We start from the raw sequence: 10,796 nt of genomic DNA, 5'->3' as shown, positions 1-10,796 counted from the left end.
ATATGTGGATTTATTTTAATTAGATAAAATAAATTCAACTTTACCTTATTTAGTTAATAAATATAGCAATTAATTAGTTTGATTATTCCATATGGCAAATCATTTTGAGGATATCACATGAAATTTTCTAATTATTTTAATTAATAGTATGATATTTTTTCGACATTTACCATTTAAAATGCTCTAAGTGGAAAATTTTGGGATTTCCTCACAAGGGCCCCAACGTCTAAAATAAACTTTAAATAAAAAACAAGAGTGTAAAAAGAAGATGTAGAGTAAAAAAAGGTAGGAGTCAGAAAGTAGTGAGAAAATTCTTTTATTTTCTTATTGATGGGATAAGTGAGATTAACACAAAATTAAATATAGTAAAAAGGAAAAGTATAGAGAAATTGGCCAAGAAATTTTTTTAGTGATCATATAAAACAATGACCCGCGTTGGTCTACACATTATCCAATCCTCACATCCCACGTCACTGTATTACATCATTCAAACAGTTTTTCCTTTATTTTTTGAATACGATAAATAATGGCCCTCTAAATTCAAAAATAACTTTAGAAGGATCTAGAAACCCTAAGTCTCTAACAACAAACTACCCCTATATAATTCACTCTTCTCCATTTCCAGTTGCGCCTCATATTTTCTCTTAACCCTTACCCCTCTCTTCTCTCTACCTTTAGAAATCAATCGTTTTCGCTGAAATCTTTTTAGAGGAAGGAATCGCTAACAATGGCGGAATGTGAAACGTTTGCTTTCCAAGCTGAGATCAATCAACTTCTCAGTCTTATCATCAACACTTTTTACAGTAACAAAGAGATCTTTCTTCGTGAAATCATCAGTAACTCTTCTGATGTGAGTTATTTTGTTCAATCCTTTATTCTTTATCTACTGTGGTTGTTTGAGGTTTTTAATGCATGATCTAATGGTAGTTTTGTTATATGATTTGTAATTCTTTGGTTTCATGATTAGTTGTATAAATGATGATTATGTGCCGTTTGTTTAATTGATTCCTATTTTTTTGTAATGTGTAGATTATGTTCATTTGATATTAAAGTTCTCGTTTCATCTACTGTTGTTTGTTTGCGGTTTTCGTTGTGTAATTTATTGTTCATTTTGTTATTGATGATTTGCGATTCATGACATCGGTGTTTATGAATTTGTGTTTAAATGCTGATTTTATGCTGTTTCTCAAATTGATTCGGATTTTTTAGATTCTAATCGTTTAGAGTCTAAGTTAATTACGATGTTCGCCCTTTGATGTTATTGTAAAAGTTTATTTTTTCGTTATTATTGGTCTATTTGAAGTGTGAAATTGACTTGCGATTAATAGTGTTTGATTATTCATTTTAGTTAATTTTTTTTTGTGATTTGCTAAAGCGGATAAAATTCAGGATCTTGTTCTTAATTTTTTAACAAATTCTTGATTACTGATGTATTATGTGTTTGATTATAGTATTTGTTTGCCATACATAGCTAATTTCGACATTCTATACCATACCAATATTTTTAATTTCAATTGATATGTTTTTGTTAGGATGTAATCAATTTATTCGTTTTAAATCCAAGTTTAGTAACTGTTTAAGCTAAAACTTCTAGGCCCATGGATATTTTGGCAAAAAGAATTTAATTAATCAATTATATAGTCTACTTTTTCAAAAGTATGTTAATTCAATAAAATTGTTTTAGAATTCGTAATACAGAAATGTAGTCATTGTGCTAGCTTCAACTTCCGTTGTACAATGATGTTAATTGAATAAACTGGTGTTATAGTGCGTCATTGAGGAATGTTGAATGGTTGCAGTTTAATCAATTTTTGAAGCATAGTTGTAGTTAGCTTTCAGTTTATAAATAGTTGATTTTAGTTTAACCATAGTTGTAGTTTGAAGGGTAGCTGTAATTTTCTTTCAGATTGTTAGTAATCTCGAAGTTGTCTGTTGTAATCTTGATGAATGATAATTCATCAGTCAATTCACTGCCATTATTGGCTATTGTATTATGAGCACGGTCTGGCTATACCTATGTGAACTTTTTTATTTAGTTTTCTAATAAGAATCGTGGGTACTATGTTCGTTTGGGGTATTCATTTCTGATCTTTGTACGCATCAGGCTTTGGATAAAATTCGCTTTGAGAGTTTGACAGACAAGAGTAAGCTCGATGGTCAACCAGAACTCTTTATCCATATTGTTCCTGACAAGACCAACAACACCCTGACTATTATTGACAGTGGTATTGGAATGACTAAGGCTGGTGAGTTGTTTGTGTTTAAATTTTCTATTGCATAATTATCTGGCTGATTTCTTGTGATAGTGTTCTTAACATGTGACATTTGTTTTGCAGATTTGGTGAACAACCTGGGTACTATTGCGAGGTCTGGAACTAAAGAATTCATGGAAGCTTTGGCTGCTGGAGCTGATGTGAGCATGATTGGTCAGTTTGGTGTTGGTTTCTACTCTGCCTACCTTGTTGCAGAGAAAGTTATTGTGACAACAAAGCACAACGATGATGAGCAGTATGTTTGGGAATCTCAAGCTGGTGGTTCCTTCACCGTGACCAGGGATACCACTGGTGAGCCTCTTGGAAGGGGAACTAAGATCACCCTCCATCTTAAGGAGGATCAACTTGAGTATCTTGAGGAACGTCGCCTCAAAGATCTTATCAAGAAGCACTCCGAGTTCATCAGTTACCCTATTTCTCTCTGGGTTGAGAAGACAATTGAGAAGGAGATCTCAGATGATGAAGATGAAGAGGAGAAGAAAGAGGAGGAGGGTAAAGTAGAGGATGTCGATGAGGAAAAGGAGAAGGAAGAGAAGAAGAAAAAGAAGATCAAGGAGGTTTCTAATGAGTGGTCGTTGGTGAACAAGCAAAAGCCAATCTGGATGAGAAAGCCGGAGGAAATCACTAAAGAAGAGTATGCTGCTTTCTACAAGAGTCTCACTAATGATTGGGAAGAGCACTTGGCTGTGAAGCACTTCTCTGTTGAGGGTCAATTGGAATTCAAGGCTGTCCTCTTTGTTCCCAAGAGAGCACCCTTTGATCTCTTTGACACAAAGAAGAAGCCAAACAACATCAAGCTTTATGTCCGTCGTGTCTTCATTATGGACAATTGTGAGGAATTGATCCCCGAGTACCTGAGCTTTGTTAAGGGTATTGTTGATTCTGAGGATCTTCCTCTTAACATTTCCAGAGAGATGTTGCAGCAAAACAAGATCTTGAAGGTCATCAGGAAGAACCTTGTTAAGAAGTGTATTGATCTGTTCTTTGAGATTGCTGAGAACAAGGAGGACTACAACAAGTTCTATGAAGCTTTCTCTAAGAACTTGAAGTTGGGTATCCATGAGGACTCCCAGAACAGGAACAAAATCGCAGAGTTGTTGAGGTACCACTCTACCAAGAGTGGCGATGAGTTGACGAGCCTTAAGGATTACGTGACCAGAATGAAGGATGGTCAGAATGACATCTTCTACATTACAGGTGAGAGCAAGAAGGCTGTCGAGAACTCTCCATTCCTTGAGAAGCTGAAGAAGAAGGGATATGAAGTCCTTTACATGGTTGATGCCATTGATGAGTATGCAATTGGTCAGCTCAAGGAGTTTGAGGGCAAGAAGCTTGTTTCAGCAACCAAGGAGGGTCTTAAGCTAGATGAGAGTGAGGATGAGAAGAAAAAGAGTGAGGAGATGAAGGAGAAGTTTGATGGTTTGTGCAAGGTTATCAAGGATGTTCTCGGTGACAAGGTTGAGAAGGTTGTTGTCTCTGACCGTGTTGTCGACTCTCCCTGCTGTTTGGTCACAGGTGAGTATGGGTGGACTGCCAACATGGAGAGAATCATGAAGGCACAAGCATTGAGGGACTCCAGCATGGCTGGTTACATGTCCTCCAAGAAGACCATGGAGATCAACCCCGAAAACCCAATCATGGAAGAGCTAAGGAAGAGAGCTGATGCTGACAAGAACGACAAGTCTGTTAAGGACTTAGTTCTCCTCTTGTTCGAGACTGCATTGTTGACTTCTGGGTTCAGCCTCGATGACCCCAACACCTTTGGCAACCGTATCCACAGAATGCTCAAGCTTGGTCTAAGCATCGATGAAGATGCCGGAGAGGCTGATGTTGACATGCCCGCACTTGAGGAAGCTGACACCGAGGGTTCCAAGATGGAGGAAGTCGACTAAGCTTGCTGTTTCTATCCATAGTCTGAATTTACGTAACTAGTAGTCGTCATTCTAGTTCTACAATTTGTCTCCCTTTATACTCTGCTAATCTTTCTTTGTCTCGTTTCAAAGTTATTTGTGATTTTCAACAATGGAATATTTTTGTGGAGTGCCCTGCTTTCTAGGGCCAATTTCTTAGGTTTTGTACCTAAAGACAAGTTAGTGCAGTTTAATGGAATCTATAGTTGCTTAATTTTGTGCTTATATTATGTGTTTGGGGATCTTTGTTGGCTCTGTCAATATAAAGTTTTTGCTATTTTACAGCCTGGAAGTATCATGATTTTTCTCTGAGAAATATTAACTTTACTTGTTTTAATTGAATCGGTCCATTATATATTTTTTAGAATATTATAGGTAGGCACTAAAAATGATGTACATAGACATTTACTATATTAAATGTAGGCATTAAGAATATGATAAAAAACATTAAGAATAAGTATATATTAATTTTTAATGGATTGAGTTTGAGATATATCTCTCAGAGAGACAGTCTCTTAAGCTAGACCTTGAATTGAATTTTATGTTAAGTCTCGTTTATTGTCGTATTCCATCCTGATGAATGAATCTAGTTTTAGGAATGGAGTACCTATTCCAAACTAGGTTTCTCCATTAAACTATGATATCCTAATTCAAAACACTCAAGTAAACCTCCTTGATAGAGTATTGATCCTGATCAATATACTGCCATTATAAGTCTGTAACTGAATAGATTTTCTTGATTGCCCAGCTTGCTGTTGGTGGAGCATTGAAGATCCCCCAGTTACCTCCTTTTTGTATAAATCTCATGCACCTAACGAACCCAAAGAGAATCTTTCATGAAAGATATATGCCATGCAATTTTGCCAATTGCTACTTGATTCCACACCGGCAAGTTACAAAGGCCAAAGCCACCAAATATCTTAAGTTTACAAACATCCATCCATTTGACCTTTTCCGGTTTCTGAGGTTTAGGTTTACCAAACCACAAGAAAGATCTACATATAAGATTGATTATACGAATGACTTTTTTAAGAATGATGAAAATTTGGCACCAATAGGATAAGATACCAATTAACACCGAATTTATGAGTTGAATGGATAGATTATTTGATTGCCAACTTTTAATTCTGTTAGCATTCCATCCGCCAATTGTTCACAATCAGCTACTGCTAGCCATTTGGAGGTAAGGGTAACTCCAAGATACTTGAAAGGGAGAGAACTAGAAGTGAACTGGGTTATGCTTCTAATAATCTCCTTTATCTCAAGTTGAACTCCTGTTGTGTAGACAAATGACTTGTTAAATTTAGCTTTCAAGCCTGATGTCTTTGAAAATGTCTGGATACAACTGCATACAACCCTAATTGAAGTAATAACACATTTGCAAAATATCATTAAATCATCTGCAAAACACAAATGAGATAGCTTGATTCATTTGCATCTAAGGTGATAACCATATGAGCTTTCAATGCTCTTCAAAATGCAAAATAAGTATTCCATTCCTATGAGTTTATGACAAAAATCAGGGGAGATAAAAGGGTCACCTTGTCTCAATCCACATTTTGAATTAAAGGTTTTAGAGGGTGTGTCATTTATCATCAATGCATAGCTTATAGAGGAAATGCAAGTCATGATAATCTTAATAAATTTTTGGGGGAAATTCATAGCAATTAACATTTCTTTAAGGAAACTCCAATCTATAGTATCATAAGATTTGCCAAGATCAACTTTCATGAGGCAACTAGGTGCACAATTTTGCCTAGCATATTATTTAATCAGGTCTAGGCAAAGAAGTATATTGTGCATGATATTCCTCCTAGCAACAAAAGCTTCTTGAGCTTGATCAATCAAGTATCCAATTGTACAAGCTTTAATCTTAAACAGATGAATTTGAAAATGCATTTATATAGAACATGACAACAAGAGATTAGGCGATAATCACCTAGGTGAGATGGACATTCACATTGGAATGAGAGTGATGGTAGTCGTGTTCCAACTCTGAAGCATTTTCCCATTCTCAAAGAACTGAAAAATAGCATGAACAATGTCTTCACCCACAATTGGCCATGTTGTTTTATAAAATTTGTTGTTGTATCCATCTAAAATAGTATTCTTAATCTCATCAGTTATAAAGGATAAATTCAGCAAGCTTCTATGATGATCAGTGAGGATTGGGCCATGTTGACCAATATTTAGGTTACTTTTGCTTCTATTGAGTATTTTCATAGTAGAACCTATAGTACTCCCCCTCAATATGAGAAGGGTTAGTAATTTCAGCCCCATTCATGTGAAAATCAACCACTTTTTTTTTATCTCATTCATACGTTCTACCTTCTTTAATTTTATCCACACAATTCATTCTCTTTTTATTCATTATTAAATATCTATATTCTTAAAAGCAACTCAGAGTGTATGACAAACGATTGATAGTTGATAGTTGGTAGCTGATTATAATAGCTAATTTGACCAACTGATTTTATTTATTAGTTTGACCAATTGATTTTGAATTTGCTAATATGAGGAGTTTATTCAAAAACAATTTATACATAACATAAAGTTGTTTCAACAAGCTAATTTGACAAATATTAGCATTGGATGGTTTGCTCTCTATTTGTATCGAAATAAATTAAAATTACCCAATAAGCTATTTTGCCATACAATTCCGCTATCTTTACTAGTATTGTAGTGGATAAAAGATATGTACCAACTGCTCCTTCCGTTTCTAAAAGAAGTTATCATTTGTCATTTTAGCGTTTCATACTTTCATTTGTTGTTTTCATAAAAAATCTTTCTATTTATATGGAGTATAAAATTTGGACAAAAATAATCTTATTTAATATTTTAATAATATTTATGGTCCCCATATATACTCCACTAGCTTTATTTAAACATTTTTATATTCTTTATGGTTCCCAATAACATAAAAAAAATATTATTAGTGGTCTCCATATATTTTTAACTAACTTTCTTTTAATGTTCTTTTGGTCCTATTTTTCTCCATTAAATTAATTATTTAATAAAATAACATACCCATCACTTAAAAAAATTTATTTTTTTTAATTCCCGTAAATATTTATTGCAGAAAGCTCATTAGAGAAACGAGTGAATACCAATTAGGAATATAATATTTCGAAAAACATATTGTTAAACGACATTGTCCGTTGATCTACGAGGCTTATTGTACTTATCACGCTGTTCATACACATGTTCCCGTCAATGCATTACATCCTTGAAACTTTTCTTTTGATTTTTTCTTTTAAGTATGACAAATAATGGCCTTTATGTTCAAAAATCAATTTAGAAGGATCTAGAAACCCTAAGCTCTAACTAACTACCCCTATATAATTCACTCTTCTCCATTTCAATTTCCGCCTCATATATTCCCAAAACCCTAATTCCGTCTTCTCTCTTTCTCTCTCTATCTCTCTACAAATCAATCGTTTTCGCTAAAATCATTGAGAGGAAGGAATCGCTAACAATGGCGGAGTGTGAAACGTTTGCTTTCCAAGCTGAGATCAATCAACTTCTCAGTCTTATCATCAACACTTTTTACAGTAACAAAGAGATCTTTCTTCGTGAACTTATCAGTAACTCTTCTGATGTGAGTTTCCTCTCTTCGATCCTTTATTCTTTTATCTACTACTGGTTATTTGAGCTTTTTTAATCCTGATTAATTGTTAATTTTGTTGATTATGATTTGCAATTCTTAGGTCTACATGAATTAGTGATATTCCAATTTTTAAAAAAATTTCTTTGTAAATTTGTTCATTTGGAGTTAACTTCTTGTTTCATCTACTGTTGTTTGCTTACGATTTCTATTCGTGATACATTGTAAATTTATTGATTATGAGTTGCGGTTTATGAAGTATCTTCGGTATTTTGGACGGGTGCTATAAATGCTGATTTTGTGACGTTGAAGTGATTTGGATTTTTTATAGTATTTAATTGATCGGAGTTTAAGCTGTCGTTTAGATTTTCATTTTCGCTCTTTGTTGATCTTTTGTATTTTTGGAAAATGGAAGCGATTAGCGTTTATCATTCGTAAAATAGAGTTCGATTGTTCATTTCCATCCGTGACTTGTGACTTACTGTTGTAAACTGTTTGCAATTCCTGATCTCATGTTAAGACATTGTAATTTAACGTTAGATCGATGTAATATGTGTTGATCATGATATTTGTTCGTAATTCTATGCTAGCGGCGACATACTATTTCATGCAATTTTATTTGATTGAGCATATTGGCACGATAGTCGATCAATTGTTATACAATGTAATTATTTATTCCCTTGAATCATTGTTTGAGCTATAATCTCCACTTTACAATGATACTGTATCCAATAGAGTTGTTTTAAACTGTGTGATGTAGGAATTTTATTTGAACACAGTTACACAGAATAATCATTGATTTTGTTATCCTTTTTTGCTTCAGGCTCTGGATAAAATTCGCTTTGAGAGTTTGACAGACAAGAGTAAGCTTGATGGTCAACCAGAACTCTTTATCCATATTGTTCCTGACAAGACCAACAACACCCTGACTATAATTGACAGTGGTATTGGAATGACTAAGGCTGGTGAGTTGTTTGTGTTCAAATTTTCTATTGCATAGTTATCTGGCTGATTTCTTGTGATAGTGTTCTTAACATGTGACATTTGTTTTGCAGATTTGGTGAACAACCTGGGTACTATTGCGAGGTCTGGAACTAAAGAATTCATGGAAGCTTTGGCTGCTGGAGCTGATGTGAGCATGATTGGTCAGTTTGGTGTTGGTTTCTACTCTGCCTACCTTGTTGCAGAGAAAGTTATTGTGACAACAAAGCACAACGATGATGAGCAGTATGTTTGGGAATCTCAAGCTGGTGGTTCCTTCACCGTGACCAGGGATACCACTGGTGAGCCTCTTGGAAGGGGAACTAAGATCACCCTCCATCTTAAGGAGGATCAACTTGAGTATCTTGAGGAACGTCGCCTCAAAGATCTTATCAAGAAGCACTCCGAGTTCATCAGTTACCCTATTTCTCTCTGGGTTGAGAAGACAATTGAGAAGGAGATCTCAGATGATGAAGATGAAGAGGAGAAGAAAGAGGAGGAGGGTAAAGTAGAGGATGTCGATGAGGAAAAGGAGAAGGAAGAGAAGAAGAAAAAGAAGATCAAGGAGGTTTCTAACGAGTGGTCTTTGGTGAACAAGCAAAAGCCAATCTGGATGAGAAAGCCGGAGGAAATCACTAAAGAGGAGTATGCTGCTTTCTACAAGAGTCTCACTAATGATTGGGAAGAGCACTTGGCTGTGAAGCACTTCTCTGTTGAGGGTCAATTGGAGTTCAAGGCTGTCCTCTTTGTGCCCAAGAGAGCACCCTTTGATCTCTTTGACACAAAGAAGAAGCCAAACAACATCAAGCTTTATGTCCGTCGTGTCTTCATTATGGACAATTGTGAGGAATTGATCCCCGAGTACCTGAGCTTTGTTAAGGGTATTGTTGATTCTGAGGATCTTCCTCTTAACATTTCCAGAGAGATGTTGCAGCAAAACAAGATCTTGAAGGTCATCAGGAAGAACCTTGTTAAGAAGTGTATTGATCTGTTCTTTGAGATTGCTGAGAACAAGGAGGACTACAACAAGTTCTATGAAGCTTTCTCTAAGAACTTGAAGTTGGGTATCCATGAGGACTCCCAGAACAGGAACAAAATCGCGGAGTTGTTGAGGTACCACTCTACCAAGAGTGGCGATGAGTTGACGAGCCTTAAGGATTACGTGACCAGAATGAAGGATGGTCAGAATGACATCTTCTACATTACAGGTGAGAGCAAGAAGGCTGTCGAGAACTCTCCATTCCTTGAGAAGCTGAAGAAGAAGGGATATGAAGTCCTTTACATGGTTGATGCCATTGATGAGTATGCAATTGGTCAGCTCAAGGAGTTTGAGGGCAAGAAGCTTGTTTCAGCAACCAAGGAGGGTCTTAAGCTAGATGAGAGTGAGGATGAGAAGAAAAAGAGTGAGGAGATGAAGGAGAAGTTTGATGGTTTGTGCAAGGTTATCAAGGATGTTCTCGGTGACAAGGTTGAGAAGGTTGTTGTCTCTGACCGTGTTGTCGACTCTCCCTGCTGTTTGGTCACAGGTGAGTATGGGTGGACTGCCAACATGGAGAGAATCATGAAGGCACAAGCATTGAGGGACTCTAGCATGGCTGGTTACATGTCCTCCAAGAAGACCATGGAGATCAACCCTGAAAACCCAATCATGGAAGAGCTAAGGAAGAGAGCTGATGCTGACAAGAACGACAAGTCTGTTAAGGACTTGGTTCTCCTCTTGTTCGAGACTGCTTTGTTGACTTCTGGGTTCAGCCTCGATGACCCCAACACCTTTGGCAACCGTATTCACAGAATGCTCAAGCTTGGTTTAAGCATTGACGAAGATGCCGGAGAAGCTGATGTTGACATGCCCGCACTTGAGGAAGCCGACACTGAGGGTTCCAAGATGGAGGAAGTTGATTAAGCTTGCTTTTTCTATCCTTTATCATCGTAATTTTAGTGTTGCAGTTTGTTTCTCTAAATACTGGTTTATTTTTTTTGCCTTGGTTTTAAAGTGACTCGTATTGGAACAACGGAATATTTTGAGGA

At 36.1% G+C, this 10,796-nt stretch overlaps 2 protein-coding genes across 2 annotated transcripts; both read left to right on the top strand.

Annotated features, from left to right (window-relative positions):
• The first annotated feature begins 549 nt into the window (after positions 1–549).
• LOC130808033 (heat shock cognate protein 80-like) lies at positions 550–4,408 on the top strand. The gene is made up of 3 exons (XM_057673470.1): positions 550–850; positions 2,105–2,246; positions 2,337–4,408. The coding sequence occupies exons 1-3, from the start codon at positions 728–730 to the stop codon at positions 4,163–4,165; spliced, it is 2,094 nt and encodes a 697-aa protein (XP_057529453.1). The 5' UTR covers positions 550–727; the 3' UTR covers positions 4,166–4,408.
• Positions 4,409–7,394: 2,986 nt separating this feature from the next.
• LOC130808031 (heat shock cognate protein 80) lies at positions 7,395–10,796 on the top strand. Its single transcript, XM_057673468.1, has 3 exons — positions 7,395–7,781; positions 8,611–8,752; positions 8,843–10,796. The coding sequence occupies exons 1-3, from the start codon at positions 7,659–7,661 to the stop codon at positions 10,669–10,671; spliced, it is 2,094 nt and encodes a 697-aa protein (XP_057529451.1). The 5' UTR covers positions 7,395–7,658; the 3' UTR covers positions 10,672–10,796.

Source organism: Amaranthus tricolor, chromosome 3 (genome assembly GCF_026212465.1).
Source record: "Amaranthus tricolor cultivar Red isolate AtriRed21 chromosome 3, ASM2621246v1, whole genome shotgun sequence".
In the NCBI taxonomy this organism is placed as follows: domain Eukaryota; kingdom Viridiplantae; phylum Streptophyta; class Magnoliopsida; order Caryophyllales; family Amaranthaceae; genus Amaranthus; species Amaranthus tricolor.
This window is presented reverse-complemented; position numbering and strand designations above follow the sequence as displayed.